Source organism: Sapajus apella, unplaced genomic scaffold (assembly GCF_009761245.1).
Source record: "Sapajus apella isolate SASKATOON/1434 unplaced genomic scaffold, GSC_monkey_1.0 scaffold118, whole genome shotgun sequence".
NCBI classification, from domain to species: Eukaryota; Metazoa; Chordata; class Mammalia; order Primates; family Cebidae; genus Sapajus; species Sapajus apella.
Window position 1 is genome coordinate 899169 of NW_022437058.1, and position 20163 is coordinate 919331.

Here is a 20163-nt window from a genome sequence, read left to right on the forward strand (position 1 = left end):
CATGTATGAGTGAGGCTTGGAGGGCAGGAGGTGAAACTGTCCATGTCTGCAATGGCAGGACCAATGTTCCAGTAAAACTACTGGAAGAAGTAAAATGTCCAGGCACAAGATCATACCACATTCCTCTGTCTCTAGCAATAATCGTTGAGAAAAAGAAACTCAGAATAATATGTCACTTACAACAGGGACTAACTAGACACTGCAGGAAATAATCTAATAAAGGAGACAGAAGAACTTTGTGGGAAACATTTTAAAACTCTACCAAAAGTCATCTTAAAAACTGAGTCACTGGAGACTTACCCCATGTTCATGGCTGTGCTGATCTAAAACAGAAAAATGTCTGTTGTTCCTCAAATTAATCTATATACATTGAATGCAAGCCCTATCAAAATCCCAGTACATACTGTTGCTGACTTGAAAACTTGATTCTAAAATCAGTATAAAGAATAATATATATCTGAAGCTAGGTAAAACAGTTTAGAAAAAGGAGAATCAAGAGGAAGGGCTCATACCACCAGAGGTTAAGAGAGTTTCAAAGCCATAAGGATGGGAACAGCATGGTAGTTATACAAGGACTAAACAGTCAGATCAGTAAAACAGAATCCAGCATCCAGAAACGGACCATGATGCAGGGAACGTAGTATGTTTTAGAACGAACATCAGGACAGCAGAGAAGAGGTGAATGCTTTAGTGAATGGTGACAGAAAAACTGGCTTACTATCTGGAGATTTAAAAACATGTTGGGTCTCAGCAAGGCGTGGTGGCTTACGCCTGTAATCCCAGCACTTTGGGAGGCCAAGGCGGGTGGATCACTGGGGGTCAGGATGTCAAAATCAGCCTGGCTAACATGGTGAAATCCAGTCTCTACTAAAAATACAAAAACAAACATTATATATATATATTTATATATATATATATATATATATACACACACACACACACACACACACACATACATATATATGTATATCGGGTCTTGATCCCATTTCATATTCAAAAGTACCTTTGTTTGGAATTAAAGCCTACATGTGAAAGATAAAACGATAAAGCTAACAAAAGAAAATATATATTCAAATACAGCATATTTGTGATTTGTGGGGGATAAAAACTTTAGAAGTCAAAACCATCAACCACAAAGGGGAAAACTGATGGATTCAGTTGCATTCCATGAAAGACTTCTATTTGATGAAGAGTATCACAGACAAAATTATCAGATAGATGAAAAAGGCAAGACAATACATATGAAAATTCTATTGCTGGAAACCTCAACAAGAAAGCACAATCAGAAAGTCAAAAGAAAAACATGGAGAAAAGATAAGAACATAAAATTTACAGGAAGAATCTGCTAATTTGCTAATGAAGTGCAACCAGAGAATTGCAAATCAAACAATGAGATATTCCCTTTCCCCTTACTCCCACAAACTAGCAAAACTAGAGACTCTCTCCAGGAAGAGCAAGGGTGTCGCTGGTGTGCGTCTCAGTAGCCCAGCCATTCTGAAAGCAAACGCAAGCCCTAGTGAAATTCAATGTATGTGTACCTTGTGACCAAAAGTCCACTCTTGGCTCCTGTCCCAGAGAGACCATCCCCAGGTACAGGTAAAAATATGCAGGAGAGTTTATAGCAGCCTAGTCATCCTTCTCAAGAGCACTCAGTGACTGACACGTGGACTGCGTAGGCGTTGGCCCCAGGCAGCCCACCGCAGTAATGAGCTGATAAACAGAAAGCACCATGGACAGATCTCAACAATCTACATGGTGGTAGAAAAGGAAGAAACAAGATGGGATTTGTTCAACAATATCATATTTGCAAACTTCATTTTTCTTTTTCTTCTTTTCTTTTTTTTTAAAACAGGGTCTTGCTCCATCACCCAGGTTGGAGTGCCGTGGAGCAATCACAGCTCAGGGCAGCCTTGACCTACTGGACTCAAGTGATTCTCCCACCTCTGCCTCCTGAGTAGCTGGGACCACAGGCAGTCACCACCATGTCTGGCTAATTTGCAAATTTTTTTTTTTTTTTTTTTTTTGAGACGGAGTTTCGCTCTTGTTACCCAGGCTGGAGTGCAATGGCGCTATCTCGGCTCACCGCAACCTCCGCCTCCTGGGTTCAGGCAATTCTCCTGCCTCAGCCTCCTGAGTAGCTGGGATTACAGGCACGCGCCACCATGCCCAGCTGAATTTTTGTATTTTTAGTAGAGACGGGGTTTCACCGTGTTGACCAGGATGGTCTCGATCTCTTGACCTCGTGATCCACCCGCCTCGGCCTCCCAAAGTGCTGGGATTACAGGCGTGAGCCACCGCGCCCGGCCTAATTTGCAAATTTCTAAAAGGCACACACACAAAACATATGTTTTCTCAGAAGTATATACATATATGTTTAAAAAGACACTGAAGAAGGTGGATTAGAAGGATATTCATTACATTTATGGGGAAGTGGCTGCCTCTGTGGGAAGGGAAGAGGAACTAGCTCCTGACTGGAGGTGGGAAGTGACTGCTTCCGCAGAGAGAGAAAGAGGAACTGTTCAGAGTGCCAGGAATTGAGATATTCGGGCAACTGAATCTTGGCACCTGAGGTAATAAACCGTCTCAGGTAACACCCCCACCCCCAACACATGCAGTTTAATTGTGTTCCAGTCCAACTGAAGACAAAAGCTTCATCCCTCTGTCAATCAGAAAATGCCACGTTCTTAACTCCTATTAAATAACTCTACACTCCTTTGTTGTTTTCACTGAATAAAAGGTTTTAAACAATCCTGGAATTTCACTCAATGGTTAGGTTGATTTAACCGCATGTATTAAACTTAGCAATTCCTGGATTATGCCCCAGGTAAAGTCGAATGTGTTTATTGACAGGAAGATGGAAAATTCAGCCAAACCTGTAGGATTATTCAGATAGAGCTGTAGTGCCAGGGATGGCCAACATCACTAGGCATTACTTCTCTAAATGGGAAAAGGGACTAAGCAATGGGGGCTCATTTGCTGATCGTCACATTTTACAGCCTTAGAACAAAATCCTCAGCGATTCAACTTTTCGAGTTAAGTATTTGAGACAAACATTTGAGATAAATATTAAAAGCCTAGGTGCGCGTACTTCCTTGTCTACTAGGAATTTGTTTGGAGGGAAAATCCTCTCGGTTTCTGTATTTATTTACTTTAAAGGACATAAAAAGGCTGTCAGCCTAGGCCATAAATCTAAAAGTGCCAAAATTCTAAAAGGCCAAAAATTCTAAAACTAGTGTAGGGCCCTGACTACTGGCTCCTGGCTCCTGGCTCTGGCCTGAAGACAGGAGTCATCTGACCCTGGGCTCCCTGGATGACTCAGTAGGCACTTGTGAATAGAGGTGGGAATGTGGAGGGCAATTGACAAAGTGGACGCTGTTTAAGGCAGGTCTGCACCCATCGGCAGGTCCAGCCCCACCCCCACTGGGTGCTCACCGTGCCTTCCGGGTCCACAAGCAGCAGGTGCTTGGCCTGGCCATTATGCATGCCCGTGAGGACGAAGGAGCCCGGGTTAGTGGTGCTCTTCCTGACCAGGAAGTCTCCGTCTTTCTCCAGCAGCCCCTCTGCCTCCTTCCTGCTCATCTCTCCTTGGTACCAAGTCTCGGCTCCCAGCTCCTCCAGCATCTTGGCATCCGGGGCTCTGGGTGACACAGGGCTGATGCACTCCACGGAGGCTGCCTTGCTCAACATGGGCCCCAAGGGCTGGTTCTTGAGAGCATCTTCAAAAGGTTCTGTCATCAACAACATTGACCAGCAACAAGTCAATCCCAAGAAGAGCAAATGATAAAAATAAAATACAATGAGGGAGATGGAAATGCAAAGGCAACTCCTCTGGAACAGGAAAACAAAGACCACTGGAGAAAAATAACTGGCTGGTAATATAACAAGAGCCATCGTAACAAGCATTGAAAAGCACAGCCCAAATTTTGGCATGACTTTCTGATGAGTCTGCCTTCCCAGGACAGCTGGGAGTTGTGCTGTGTGCCAAGGAGTCAAGCACACCCTTTGTATAGCTAGTTGGACTGACTTCATTTTTGCATGCTGCAAGAGGCCATGAATATCACATGCCATGTACTTTCTCTGGAACTTCAGCCAGCCTCTTTAACAAATTCTGAACAAAACCCTGCCAATACCAAAGGGAAAGACAAGCTACAAAGCTTTGATTTTATGCAAAACCTGAGCCCAATCCACCAAACATTTATTTCAAAATCTTTGCATCAGGCAAATTTTTAAAAGAGAAAACCGAGGTGCATTGGGTACCTCTTGGGTGACCAGCTCCAGACTAGGAGCTCTCCTTCCCCTTAACCTTCACTTGTTTCCTTGTGGAATGAGGCTCTCGCATGAGTGCCTGAGACCATACCTGATTTCATCCCTTTCGGAGCACACTTTTCAGTGCAAGGCATGTGCAAATGGTGAGACTGCTGCTCTAACAATAAATACCAGCAGCAAAAGAAGTAGCCAGGCATGTCTAATTAAATCTCGATGTTGGATTTTCACATGAGGTGGTGTGTATGAAAGAACTCCGAAAAACGCACACAGTGCTATGCAATGGAAGGTAGTGTGATGATTACTTCAGACTACACTGTCTGCCCAGGACAACATAAGCAGCCCAAGAACAGGAATGGTTCTTTCCTGAGCATAACTACACCCTCAGAACCCAGCATTGGTCCTGGGACACAGTTCATTCACCATAGTCAACAAACGCTGTAAAGTAAGCCAAACTTGTTCGATGTTAGTAGAGGGTGGGCAGAAGTGAGGTAAATAAACAAAACTAAAATTAGCTCTTTCTGATGGTTATTAATCTTTGACAGATTTGGAGATAAAAATAAGCTAGAACCATTAGCAAAAATTAGGTTTGTGGATGTTATTTTTTATCTGAAAATTTTCCTGATTACCTGGAATTGTAATTTGTATTGTACTGCTTCTGTACCATCACCACTGTTGCTATCATCTACCTTAGCAGCATCATCCTCACCATCCTCACCATCCCCACATTCACTTTTATTGGCCCCAACACCACCATCAGCATCCCCACCATCGTCATCATCATCATATCATCACCATTATCACCATCATCCCCATTGCTATCAGCATAACCATCATTATCACCATCACTGTCGCCACCATCACTGTCACCACCAGCAGCAGCAGCAGCAATACCATCACCATCAGCAGCATCATCACTATTAACCCCATTGTCACCATCACCATCATCACCATCATCATCACCATCACTGTCACCAGCAGCAGCAGCAGCAGCATCACCACCATCTGCACATCATCACTATCACCACCATTGGCATCACCACCATCATCATTATCACCATCACAACCACCACCTTCACCACCAGCACAATCATCAGTGTCATCACCATGACCATCATCACCATCACCATCATCACCACCAGCAGGACCATTAGTAGCATTATCACCACTACCATCATCAACATCATCATCATCACCACCACCACCACCATCAGCAGCATTATCACCACCACCATCATCACCATACCGTCACACCATCATGATCACTGTCACCACCACCACCATTGTCATCATCATGATCACAAGCAGCAGCAGCATCACCATCACAATCACCACCACCACCATCACCATCAGTACCATCATCACCATCATTACACCACCACCATCATCACCTCGCCATTATCGTCATCACCGTCACCACCATCATCACCTCGCCATTATCGTCATCACCGTCACCACCATCATCACCTCGCCGTTGTCGTCATCACCGTCACCACCATCATCACCTCGCCGTTGTCGTCATCACCGTCACCACCATCATCACCTCACCATTGTCGTCATCACCGTCACCACCATCATCACCTCACCATTGTCGTCATCACCGTCACCACCATCATCACCTCACCATTGTCATCATCACCATCACCACCATCATCACTATCTGTACCGTCACCATCATTATCACCACCCCTACCATCAAAGTCAGCAGGAGCAGCGGCACCATCATCACCAGCACCATCATCACATCAGCACCAATATTATTTAGATCTACTATTCAAAATAAAGAACACAGAGTGCTGGCTTTATTTAAGTCAATACTTTTCAATAGGCACCAGTCTTTCTAAGGCTCTTTTCACATTCTGTCTCCCCTCCTTAGGTTTTGAAAGCAGAAGTAGAAATTAACTGATGAAAAAAGGGTAGCTCTGGTTCTCATTCTTCATCCCAAACACCAGCCAATCTGATCTTCCTTAGGCTCTGGGTCCAGGGGTCATTGGTAAACTGATTAAGTTAAACAGTAAAAATGCTCTAACCAAATATGCAACTACTAAACGCAGTCCGGAGGTACTATAACAACTCCAGCAGAAGCTGGGAGAGCCATCACTGTGCTGCATCTTGAAAAAGTGGCTTCACATTTCTCAAGCTGTTTGAGATTCCACAGTTCCTACTTAATTTTTTTTTTTTTTTTTTTGAGACAGAGTCTCTCGCTGTCACCCAGGCTGGAGTGCAGGGGCGCGATCTTGGCTCACTGCAACCTCCACCTCCAGGGTTCAAGCAATTCTCTTGCCTCAGCCTCCTGAGTAGCTGGGATTATAGGTGCCTGCCACCATGCCTGGCTAATTTTTGTATTTTTAGTAGAGATGGAGTTTCACCATGATAATCAGGCTGATCTTGAACTCCTGACCTTGTGTTCCACCCTCCTCGGCCTCCCAAAGTGCTGGGATTACAGGCTTGAGCCACCGAGCCCGATCACTTAGATGATTTTTTTAAGTCACAATGGGGATCCAGTGTGTCTGGGAAGTCAAATTTGCTGGGGAGAAACTGGTGTTGTCATGAGGCTGCCTAATTATAAAGGCACTTAACCCTGTCCTCGCTCATACAAAATACCACAAATCACAGGTATTGGACCAGCAAGGCTGCCTTTTACAAATGATAAAGTTAGTTGACTTCTGGGATTCTTTATTTCCTTCTCTGTAAAATAAAGACAACTCTAGTTATCATAATATTTACCTGTAAAAGTTTAAAAATAGGTGTTTAGCACATGGTAGAAACTCATTCAAAACTAGTCTCCATTCCCTCCCTCTTCAGCCTATAAAATTTTCAAGAAATTAACTGATGGGAAAAGGGAAGCTCTGGTTCTCATTTTTTCTCATGAAAAGAAATTTTAGGATATAAAGCTCTTGTGAGCTCGTGACGCTCTTTCAAAATTCTTTAACAAAAATTTTCACTTTCCTTAATCAGTTCATGAATGATTTCATTTCCTCAGCCTGTATGACACACAGAAAGTCTGAGGTACACATCCCACTCTATTGCTATCTGTAACAGATTCCCACCACTCTCCTTATCCTGTTTAGTTTTCATCACAGAGGAGCACTTACCACTATCTGGTAATAAATACAGTTGTTTATTTAAGCTCCACAAGGTAGAGCCTTTGCTGGTTTTCTCTTCCTGTATATCTCCATCAAGTGGATCAGTATTGACAAATGGTGTAAGTGTTCAGTAAATACGTGGAGAGGGGTAAGAGGTGAGCAAGAGAGGAAAAATGAGAGAAAAAAATGAGACAGCAAGTGGAAGGAGGGGAGAAAGAGAGAAAACCCTCGTAAGAGAGAGGTGTGTTGCAATTTCTTGCCTATAAGTTAAATGTTGGTCTGCTTTATAGACTGAGAGCTCTGTGGAATCACGGGCCATGCCATTTCATCTTTGCATCCTTAGCAACGAGCACAGTAGCTGGCACATAGTAGCCAGTTACTATTAAAATGAATAAATAAATGTGTGTATGTATATCGTTTGTCTCTATATATTTGCAGATCTTCAAGAGGAATGTCAATTCCAAAAAGAGCGGCGCGGGGATTGCGCTGTCTCTTGACTACAGAGAGAGCTATAATCCCAAAACCTTAAACAAGCCCAATGATCACCCAGAAAAGTACAGCTAATCATCACCATTCATCAAACCCCTGCTATCAGAAAATTCAGTAATTACACAGATTTCAAATAAAAGGCAGGGTAAAAAGCAACCTCGAAAGAGTAGAAAACCAGGGACAAACGGAAACCCACTCATGTCAAAGAGGTCTTTCCTCGGGCTGCTCTCAGCGCTGCTGACCACAGCTGGCCAGGCCTGCGGTGGGATCTGCTGGGTGTTGATGTAGGTGGGTGCTTCTCCCGCGGGGGCCACGTGCCGTTTCCCTTCTGGCATACTGTAGATGTCCAAGGACCCTGCAACAAGAAAGTGAGCCCATTTTCTTTTATGAGGGTGACACAATTCGAGTCACCCAGCACTTCACAGAGAAGCTCTTCAGTCTGCAAATAGGAAAACTCCTGCAGATTCCCGTCAGTGACATTCTCCTCTTCTGAGCTTGTCACCACACACTCCTGTGACCTGGCTAGGATATTTTCCAGCCCTGCATATCAACATGCGATCTGCCAGCCAATGTCGGTGTAGACACCTTGATGGCATCACTGCGATGGCCTTAGCAAAGATTCTGGCCCTTGCTGCCCCAAGACAGCAGGAGCCTGGCAGGCAGAACATGCCTGGTCTCCTCCTCTCCTTGACAAATGGTCCAAGGTCAAATAACCGAGCAGAAGAACCACATTATTTAAATAATGTGGTTATAATGTGGTTTAAATAATAAGAGACTTATTTTAATTGCTCTTGTTTTTTTTTCTTTATATAAGCAAATGCTTTATAAATTAACTTCATTCAAGCAATACAATAGAAGTTCTGTACATTTTAAGGAACAGAGAGAGCCTCCTTCCTTACAAAACAGAGCTGCAGCTAATGCCCCTGCATCTGTGAAGGAGGCCTAGGGTGGGTGTGCAAGTGAAAAGGCCCCCCCACTGCGGCAGTGACGCTGCCTGGATGGGACTTCACAGCTAGGCAATGGGTGTGCTGAGGCTGGGCCCAGGCTGTTCTGTCGCCCAGACCCTGGGTGAAAGTGTCACCCAGACCTAGTTGTCTGAGCACGCCTGCTCAGATCCCTCTCGGAGCCTTGTTGTGTGTGTGCCCTGTCTCCAATCCTCTTACATAAACATGTTCACAAGAACACCCTGTGGTGTTCACATTTCTGGAAAGAGGGTGTCTTTCGTACCCTATGGGCGGCGGTGTGCTGAAGCCAGCTCAATCCAGCTGGCAGGAGTTGGTTCAGGGCTTTTTAAAAATCGTTCCCAAGAGCCTGTGGCTGGACGTTTGCCAGCACACCACTGTCTCCCAGCCTGTAGGTGTGAGAATGAAGTGTCGTGCGAACGTCCCCTTGCTGGGGAACACCGCCCGCCACATCACGCACTGCGTTTCTACTCTCCTGTTTCTCAACATGCTTTCTCCGTTGGAGAGTCGATTCAGATTAGGCGTCCTTGCTTAGTGACAGCTATTTGCATTTTACACCTTTGTGTACATTGCAGACAAATCAGCCTTTAGAAAAGAATTTCACAAACAAAAATTTTAAAGGAGAAGATCAAGAGCCCAAGTCTTCCTGACTGCCCTTTCCCGTGGTGCTGAGCTGGGGCAGGAGGACACGTGCCTTGGTGACACCTGGCATTCATGTCCACCGGGAAGCGTATCTGCCAGCAAATTAATAAGTGACATGCTAATTTGTTCTATGAGAAAAGGTCTTTACTTATTTTATTTTTTGAGGCAGAGTCTCACTCTGTCACCCAGGCTGGAATGCAGTGGCACGATCTCAGCTCACAGCAATCTCCACCTCCCAGGTTGAAGTGATTCTCCTTCCTCGGCCTCTTGAGTAGCTAGGATCACAGGTACCCACCAACATGCCTGGCTAATTTTTTGTGTTTTTAGTAGAGACGGGGTTTCACCATGTTAGCCAGGCTGGCCTTAAACTCCTGACCTCAGGTAATTCATCTGCCTCGGTCTCCCACAGTGCTGGGATTATAGGCGTGAGCCACCACGCGTGCCCTATTTATTGTTTTCAAAGAAGAACTGGAAATTTATTGAGAGCTCTGAGTCTCAAATTCCAGGCCAGGAGCTCATTCTGCTATATCATCTGTTCTCGATCTGGCTGGAATCACTTGAATATACCAAAAACAAGACCTATTTTAAAATAAACCTGACGTATTTTACAATAGAGTAAGTATCTAACAGAAATAATGTGTCCCCTTTATTCTGTAGCAATTATTGTATGTCTCTGCACACGTGTTATGGAAGTACATTTTAAATGTATATAGAAAAGGGATAAATAGCCCATAGTGAAAATGTCCCTCTGGCAAAGTTATGACTCTGATTTGCTATTTCCAGCCTATTCTGAGGCAGAACATGTGGTGGCTTCTGCCAGGCCTTATGTTTTATTGACTGGGCCAACACTGTGGGTCTTCCTGCATCTGGGGCAGGCGAGACATGAAATTCTCTTACATAGAGGAAATTTTAAAAATGTATTGTCATTTGCTTCCTGGCATAAATAGCTATAATAAAGGAATAGCTTTAACATTAAACCAATAAATGTTTAAATTTAGATACATAGAAGCATCCCTTCAGACTTTGTGGACTTAGTAACCAGTATCTCAGAGCTATTAAAAGAGCTATAATTTTTTTTTGAGAAGGGAAGAAGGTTAAAATTAAAAGACATTCTTAAAGGCTTGATAGATTAGATAGATTGAGATATGAATACATTCATACATAGTTGTATGTGTATATATAACTGTCTAGAGAATAAAGGCTCATGTGAGCAATTAGCAGTTACTTCTTAGATAGTTGTATGTAAATTATTATAGCTATACCTAAATATATTTGAACTAGATATCTGACTTAGAGACAGTTATATGGACATTCATGTTTCTTTATGTATTTTTTACTGTTTTCATCATCAGGTGGAATATGATGGACATTGGTTTTAATGTGCGATGTAGGTGCATGTTATTACATTTTTAAGATACAGAAGTGTTCTCTAAGAGTACCCAGGGCCTGTGAGAGACTTATATCCCTAGTGCCACCTCTGCCTCAATCCCCAGCTTAGAGGAGGAGACTTCAGAGTTCCCCCAAAGCTGACCCTGAGTAAAGGGAAGGAGAACGAGATAAGGAAGGAAAGGCAACAATTTGCTGTAAGAGTCACTGGGGGTCAACCTCAACCTTCAAGTTGCCTCACGAGTTCCTGTCGGAAACGGGGGTGAAGGTGCACCTGAGAAGTCAACTTCTCAGTGCCCTTGGGCACAAAGGCTTTCCCAGCATGGAGGTGTACAGTCTCAGGTGCATGAGGCAGTGAGCACAGACATGGTGTAAATTTCCTGAAGTTGCAGGGAGGCACCACCTGATTGGTGCCAGAAGATCAACACCATTGCTTCTTCTTTTTTTTTTTTTTTTTTTTTAATGAGATGGGGTTTTGGTCTTGTTGCCAGGCTGGAGTACAATGGTGCAATCTCAGCTCACTGCAACCTCCACCTCTTGGGTTTAAGCAAGTGTCCTGCCTCAGCCTCCCGAGCAGCTGGGATTACAGGCACTTGCCACCACACACAGATGATTTTTGTATTTAGTAGAGTGGGGGTTTCACCATGTTAGTCAAGCTGGTCTCGAACTCCTGACCTCAGGTGATCCTCCTGCTTCGGCCTCCCAAAGTGCTGGGATTACAGGCATGCGCCACTGTGCCCGGCTGCATCATTGCTTCTGTTTCTATGGTCTAATCAGGATTCTTTAGCAACACACACAGCAACTATTTCCAGGGCTCACTCTGTCAGTCCACAGGAAATAGGCGACACAGTGGTGAGCATGTTACTTTTGACAAGTGTCTTTCGTGTTTCTCAACCATCTCACCTTGCCTCTCACTTTGCCTGAAAGGCGTTTGCTGCCAGTCTTCGCCAAAGGTGTCTCCTAAGTGTCTTCCCTGGTAATAAGTCTGCTCTTTTCCTGCAAACTATAGACACATGTAAATACAGAGAATGAAAAACTTCTTCTCATTTCCCCACTTTTGAAAGCCACAGGACAGGTGGTGGATTGGATCCTCAAGGGGATCACATCCTTTGTCACACCCAATTTTCCCTTCATGCCTCACAGTTGGCATTAAGATTTAGGAAATAAGTTTGTGTGGGTGTGAGGAAAAGGCTGCATCTCCATCAAAACTACACATGCCCCCCCTTGTTTTCATTACCCCCACCACCCCTCCCAAAGTGTGACTGCAAATCAAGCTTTTCCATATGTATGTCCTAAAATAAATCTCAATTACAGAGTATCTATGTGTCAGAACACACTTCCCACATAACACATACGCCCATGATCATTCACACTTGGGCAAGTCCACTCTGTAAACCAGGAAATTTCCTCCAAAAAACTGGGAAATTCCCTCTCAGTGTCAGATTCCTGAGCTCAATGTGATTTTGCCATTTTCAGTGGTGTCATTATCATTCCCATAAGGTAGTAATGTTAAAAATTTCCTAGAACAAAATAGAAAAATCGTAACTCAAGAAAGCAATTGGCTTACTATAATTTTGATTTGGACATAAAACAAGGGAATGAATAAAATAGAAAACTCATAAAATTCTCATCATGTTAGGGGTCTATATTCACTCTCTTTTTAGAGAACCCAATGCCTCCCAAGCCTTTTTAAAATTTTAAATTCTCTCTTTCCCTCACTGAGATCACAGTATGATGGAATATGTCTGAGGGAAAATATCCCCAGACTCATATCCCAGGAATCACAACACGGCTCCTAAGCGTTTGGCTAATGCTTTATGATGTTAACACAAAGCTTTTTCTCATCTGCATATTTTATGAAATCCAATGAGAGAAAACTCATGATTTTCAAAAATGGAACAGAACATCAGCCTGAAATAAAACCAAAGAAAACAAAAGGAAATAAAGTTGAGTTAGCCTCCAGCCTCCATTCCTTATAAAAGGAAAAAAACCTGTAAGGCTTACCTGGGCTGTGTCAGAAGCGTGGGTTCTGGGTTTCAGTCGAGCATCAAGAAAGCCCCCTGGAGGAGGCATCTTGCTTGGGATGCTGTTGTAATACGGGTGGTCTGAGCCATCTCCCTCCTCTTCCGTCCACGGCTCATCCAGACTCTGCATTCTGTTAAAAGAAGATTTCCAAGGGCTTTAGCCAAAAGTTGAGCTTACAGCCAAGACCAACAAATCTAACGTTAGTGCCTGTTATCAAGAAAAGAGAGTTTAGTCAGTGCCTCTTCAACCATCTAGGTCTCGTGCATAGATGAAAAGCAGACTAGTGGTTTAGCAAACTCTCTCTGCCATATTCAGAGTTTCACTCACTGGAACATTACAGCCATGTTTGAAAGAAGTCCTTTTGTAAGAGTACATTTTACTTAAGAAAAAAATTATGCCTAAGGATAGCCAGCTCCTCAGAGGACAGCCTACATTTTGGTAAGCCACGAAATTTATCCAAAACAAAACCAAGCGCAAAATGGAAATTTAGTGATATGAGGAAAAAATGGTAGAATATGAACCTCTCAGAATTCTCCCTTCTGCTATTTGAAAAAAAAAAAAAAAACTGTTGTGGTGCAAAAAACATTATCAAGAAAGTAAATATACAAACTACAAAATGGGAGAAAATATTTGCTAACATATATCTTAAAAGAGACAAAGAGACATGTATCTAGAAAATATAAAGTACTCCAACAACTCAACAATAAAAAGACAACCCGATCTTAAAAACGAGCTAAGGATTTGAGCAGACCTTTCTCCAACGATACACAAAAGGCCAATAACCGCATGAAAAGATGATCGACATCATTAGTCATCAGGAAAATGCACATCAAAACCACGACCAGAGACCACTTCATTCCCACTAGGGAAGCTACAATCAAAGAGATGGACAAGAAAAAGTGTTGATGAGAACATGGGGATATTAGAACCCTCATGCATTGCTGATAGGTCTGTAAAATGGTGCAGCCACTTTGGAAAATAGCTTTGCAGTTTCAGCATGAACATATGACCACAGAATTTCACTCCCAGGTATATACATAAGAATATTGAAACATATGTCCACGATGAAACTTGCATACATCTTCACGGCAGCATTGTTCATAAGAGCTAAAAGGTTGAAGCACCCAATTGTCCATAAATTAATGAATGGATGAACAAAGGGTGATATATCTATACACTCAAATATTAACAGCTCTAAAAAGAAAGAAATACTGACAGATCCAATAACATGAGTGAATCTTGAAAACATTCTTCTAAGTGAAAGAAGCCAGACACATACAGTATGATTCCATTTCTATGAAATGTCCAGAATGGGCAAATCCATAGAGACAGAAAGTAGATTCGTAGTTGCCTGGAAAGCGGGCGGTGGAGAATGGGGAGTATTGCTGATGAATGTAGAGTTTCTTTGGCGGGTAATGAAAATGTTCTGGAATTAATGGTGATAATTGTACAACTTTTGCATATACCAAATCTACTGAATTTGTAAACTTTAAAAGGGCAATTTATTATATATGAATTATCAATTTAAAAAATAATAACAAATGGCGTCAGTGGCATTTGATTTGTTTTTCAATGTCTTTTTTGTTTTTGTGTTGAAATGCCCTTGGATTTCTGCAAGGAAAATCCTCCAAGAAAAATCAGACTATACTAAAAAATCCACTGATTGACTGACGGATTGATTTTTTGCGACAGGGTCTCGCTCTGTCACCCAGGCTGGAGTGCAGTGGTGCAATCACGGCTCACTGCAACCTCTGCTCCCAGGCAAGCCATATTTCCACTTCAGCCTCCTGAGTAGCTGGTACTACAGCACACGCCACTGAACCCGGCTAATTTTTGTACTTTGAATAGAGGTGGGGTTTTGCCATGTTGCCTAGAATGGGCTCACACTCCTGGGCTCAAACATCCACCCACCTCGGCCTCCCAAAGTGCTAGGATTATAGGCGTAATCTTGTAATCCACACTTGGCCCAAAATCCATTTATATAAAAGTACTATTTTTTTTTTTTTTTTTTTTTTTTTGAGACGGAGTTTCGCTCTTGTTACCCAGGCTGGAGTGCAATGGCGCTATCTCGGCTCACCGCAACCTCCGCCTCCTGGGTTCAGGCAATTCTCCTGCCTCAGCCTCCTGAGTAGCTGGGATTACAGGCACGCGCCACCATGCCCAGCTGGTTTTTTGTATTTTTAATAGAGACGGGGTTTCACCATGTTGACCAGGATGGTCTCGATCTCTTGACCTCGTGATCCACCCTCCTCGGCCTCCCAAAGTGCTGGGATTACAAAAAGTACTATTTTTTCTGGGTGCGGTGGCTCACGCCTGTAATCCCAGCACTTTGGGAAGCCAAGCTGGGCAGATCACCTGAGGTCCGGAGTTCGAGACCAGCCTAACCAACATGGAGAAACCCCGTTTCTACTAAAAATACAAAATTAACCAGGCTTGGTGGCGCACGCCTGTAGTCCCAGCTACTCGGGAGGCTGAGGCAGGAGAATCGCTTGACCCGGGGAGGCAGCAGTTGCCATTGGCCAAGATGGTGCCACTGCACTCCAGCCTGGGCAACAAGAAAGAAACCCTGCCTCAAAAAAAAAAGGGGCAGCCGGGCGTGGTGGCTCACACCTGTAATTCCAGCACTTTGGGAGACAAAGGCAGGCGGATCACGAGGTCAAGAGATCAAGACCATCCTGGCCAACAAGGTGAAACCCCGTCTCTACTAAAAATACAAAAAAAAATTAGCCGGGCATGGTGGCGCGTGCCTGTGGTCCCAGCTACTTGGGAGGCTGAGGCAGGAGTATTTCCTGAACCCAGGAGGCGAAGGTTGCAGTGAGTCGAGATTGCGCCACTGCACTCCAGCCTGGTGACAGAGCAAGACTCCGTATCAAAAACAAAACAAAAGTGCTTTTTTTAATTTCCAGTTGAAGATGGGCAATGGATGTCTCCCCCAAAGCAACAAAGCTGAATGTATCAAATCCTAATACCGCCAGGAAATGTTTTTCACTTTGGAGACTCATGGCCTGAGGGATTGAATAGAAAACCCAAGAACTTTTCCGAAACAGAAGCTCCTGCTTTGCTGGCCCCTGAGATCTCAGCATCCCAGGAGGAAAACCTGCCAGATCCGTCTCAGATCAGTTCCCCAGAGAACTGGGCTGGAAAGGCTACATGCAAGGTGGGTTCTCATATGCTCCCAGGCTGCCTCCAGCTGGAGGAGTAGAGCTGGAATGGAAGGCTGAGCAAGCCCAAGAGGTCCCCACTGCCCTGCTGTCAGACAGTAGGCTGCGGACACCAGAGGCCACTGCAGGATAAGGTGAAGCGGGTGTCAGGTCACCGATAGTATGAAGCTACAGCTACAGGCCCCTTGTCACTGTTCTGCTTTAGAAATGATATGCCAATACTTGATTTGGAGGTGACATTTTTCTCAGTGCATAAGATCCTGTCTATTACATTTTCTTTCCCCCAAGTCCTTCAGACTTCGCTATATAGGAACACGTACAGAACTTCATACTTTACGTACACTGCCAGAGGAGTATAGCAGTTTAACTCCCTCCATTTATTTTTCTGATGTATTATCTTAATAGCATTTATCTGGCTTTTACACAACAGTTCAGAAATAAAGGAAAGCATAGTAATTAATATGAAACATGCATTCTCCGTGGAGATTAAATAAGTGTTAACCTTTTGAACTATTAAGTCAAGTTTAGCCTCAAGCTGCCTCTTTACATATTTAAATTTGGCTTAAAAGTGTCTCTGTACATCTTGAACTATAACAACTGGAGGTGTAAACAGACGGTAGTCTACTCTTGTGTCAATCACCAAGTTTTGGCCAATCAAATGTAACCAACTGTTTGAGCTGTGTTCAAATAAGGCAAACGCCGGGCTGTAACCAATCCAGCTGCTTCTGAACCGCACTTCAATTTTCTGTAAGTCACTTTCCTATTTCAGTTCAGGAATCTTCTTCCACCACATGGCTGGGCTGGAGTCCCCAAGCCTACCCTGGCTGGGAACGCTGCCCGATGCACTAATTGTTCATTGCCCAATAAAATTCCTTTAAATTTAACTGGGCTGAAATTTTTCTTTTATTATCAATTACACGTTTCCTTTTTAAATAAAATTTGTCAGATTTAATTGGATGGATACATAGATATGTGATATTAACAGTGAAATGTTAATGGTAGAAGCTAGATAGTGGCTATACAGTTCTTTGTGTGTATTGGAACATTTGTATTAGAAATGTTGCTGGGGGTGGGGGATATGCGTGACAAACACAGTGAAACGCAACCCATACACCTGGACCCCTGCCCTGTCCTCAGATATTCTGGAGACGTGTCTAATATTTGTGCACTTTTTGTTGTTGTTTGTGTGTTTGATTTCTTGAAATGGAGTCTTGTTCTGTCTCCCAGGCTGCAGGGCAGTGGCACAGTCTCGGTTTACTGCAACCTCTGTCACCCAAGTTTAAGTGATTCTCCTGCCTCAGCTTCCCACGTACCTAGGCCTACAGACGTGTACCACCATGCCCAGCTAATTTTTGTATTTTTAGTAGAGATGGGATTTCATCATGTTGACCAGGCTGGTCTCGAACTCCTGACCTCAGGTGGTCCACCCATCTCGGCCTCCCAAAGTGCTAGGATTACAGGCGTGAGCCACTGTGCCCAGGCTTGTGCATGTTTTCATACTGTTCCCACACACGTATTTATCCATATAGTATATATGCAATCATTTATGTTTTTAAAATTTTCATAAATGGTTCGTATCCTTTCGTAACTTGCTCTTTTTTATTCCATTATAAATTTTAAGATTTACGCTGGTAGTACATGTATATTGGTGAATTCTTATTGACTACGATGTACCATTATACACAAAATAAAACACTTGTTGCCCCTCTCTCCTACCTACATTTGGGTTGCTGCCAGTGTCTGCCTCTAATTCTTCTATACACATCGTCCTGTCCCAGCTTGCTGAAGTTTCTTTCTTCTTATTTTTTTTAAATGTGATGGCCAAAAGGGAGAATTGAATTCTAGCATTTTCAGCCTCTGGAGTGAAGTTTCTAACAACATGAAAAAAGCGGGTCCTTCAGAGTCCCCTCCAAAATGAATGTCTTAAAGGGAATTTTCCAGGGAAAGAGGAAAAGAAATGAAAAGTCTCTCTGAAGAAAGGCAAAGATTGAGAAGGACGATGAAAGAAGCCTTCATAATCACGAAAGCAAAGGTCTGCCTCTAGGACTAAACCATAGATTGAGGCTTTAGAAGTTTGAAAAAAAAGTATAGAGTAAATTTAGGAACAGTAAAGTTTTATTTAGAGTGAACACACCATTAGAATAGATTTTCATTATGCAAGTTCAATCAAGGACAGAATATTGAACGACAATATCCCCCATATTACTTTTCTTTTAATGCTTGATGCTGTGTGGAATATTCTTACAACCTAAGACAAATCAGTGATGGAACCTGAACATTTTTATAATAAACTAAACATCTCCCAGTTCCTGTTCACAGTCACTATTTTGTTGAACACTTAAAAAGAAAAAAAAAACCTGTGGCGCCACTCTTATTCCTATTTCACAGATAAAGCTGCGGAGATGCAGAGAGTTTACAGAACTTGCCCAGGGCCACAGGGAAGGTAAACAAACTACCAAGCTGTTAAGCTGCAAAGACCAGTGAAGCGGAAACTATGCCGGTAGCTAGCACAGTGCCTCACGGAGGGGATTTCTTGTAGCACGACTTTGGCTAATCGTGACGACAAGGACAATGGGACACATAGAACCGGTGGTGACACAGACCCAAAGAGGTAACATATGGAAGCATCACATGGCTGCAGAGGAAACAGAACAAAAAAAATTATAATGAAGTCGCTTCTCGGTAACCTTGGCGACTGTCACTATAGTTTCAAGAAAATGTTTTTCTACACATTCAAAGCATCATCCATATGTTGGCTTCCATCTGTTGGTTTTCTTTGCCATATCCCGGCACCGACCAGGTGTCTCCAAGCCCAGGAAGCCCTGTGATTAATTGTGCCTGTCCAGAGCACGGCTCAGGGACGTGGATTTAAGAGGAAAGGTCATAAAACCCACAGAGGCTATTGCAAATGGTGTCACAGCACTACTCACCGGTCATGGAGAGCAGGAATCTTGGTAGGACACTGCAAATACTGCTTAAACCGGAGCTCAAAGGCTTGTCCTATGGAGCCAATGACATCCTGGGCCAGCCCATCGCAGCATTCCAAAATGTGACAAGCTGGGAAAGGAAGTGACATGGGCCTATTAGAGATAGACACTGATGCTCCCCGGGATCCTCTACAAAGAGCCCTTGCTGAGGACAGAGGGACAGCGAGGTGCATGCTTCTTCCATTATATGTCCTAGGAGATCCAACTGCAGGCTTATCCCTGGGTAGGGAATCCTACAGCTAAAACATTTCACAGTAGGCATGCATTTCTTAATAGCCTATTGTCTACAACATTATAGGCTTCATTGTTAAAAAAAAATTAAAGAATTTTCAAGTTAAATTTGATGGCCTTCAAATTCTTTAGAGTCTATTAAGCATCAATTCTGACGTCAATAGGGGAAAGTTGTTTAGGAGACTTTAGCACGACAAAGAGCCTAATCTTGGCATGAACCAGGTCCCTTTAAACCCATGAGGCCTTAAAAAATGGGCTGACATTTCTGCCAGATATAGGTGATGCGGAGGAAGGCAGCAAATCACACTGCGACGTGTGCACCTATGCAATAATCTTGCATGTTTTTCACATGTACCCCAAAATCTAAAATGCAATAAAAAAAAAAAGAAAGAAAAAAAATGGGCTGAAACCAGCATCTGTTGAATGAATCTTGATTTATTCAGTGGACTTAAAGCAAGCTGTTCACTTACTTCTTAGTGGGGGTAAAGTGTTGACCCCCATATGTGGCCACTCAGAACAATAAGCAAACCTTTGAAGATGAGTATAAAGAGATATTCATGATCAGTTTGTCCATCCCAACAACATAACACATGCATCTACACAAATTTGAGACTGGATATTCATGCAGATTCTCAGAAAAGTGGTTTGTGTCAAGAGTCGATAGAAGTTAGGGGTGGCGGTGGGTCAAAATGAGGCCACTCCGAGGCTGGTGGTGAGGCCTGGAGCAGTCCTTGTGCTCGAAGCAGGCACCGGCTGTTACACAAGGACATGCTGTCCTAGTGGCAAGGCTGCGGGATTGTCTGTGGAAAATCTTCGGAGAGAAGAGGTCCAGCCTCTGCCTCAGAACAAAGTGGTACTTTTTCTCCAGGGTACTGGAAAATATCTCTGCTTTCCAGACCCACGTCCACAGTGCCCTCCCGCAGGCGTCCAC

The 20163-nt window shown here is 43.4% G+C and overlaps 1 protein-coding gene across 2 annotated transcripts in view; it reads right to left on the reverse strand.

Moving 5' to 3' along the window:
- The window catches only part of SHC3 (SHC adaptor protein 3), a 167458-nt gene that overhangs the window by 26711 nt on the left and 120584 nt on the right, over positions 1-20163 (reverse strand). For both annotated transcript variants that reach the window (XM_032260413.1, XM_032260412.1), the window contains 5 exons: positions 18945-19071; positions 12833-12983; positions 11732-11831; positions 8035-8193; positions 3433-3728 (listed from right to left, as the gene is read on the reverse strand). In XM_032260413.1, coding sequence (XP_032116304.1) covers positions 3433-3728; positions 8035-8193; positions 11732-11831; positions 12833-12983; positions 18945-19071 — 833 coding nt within the window. The remainder of the gene's footprint in view (positions 1-3432; positions 3729-8034; positions 8194-11731; positions 11832-12832; positions 12984-18944; positions 19072-20163) is intronic.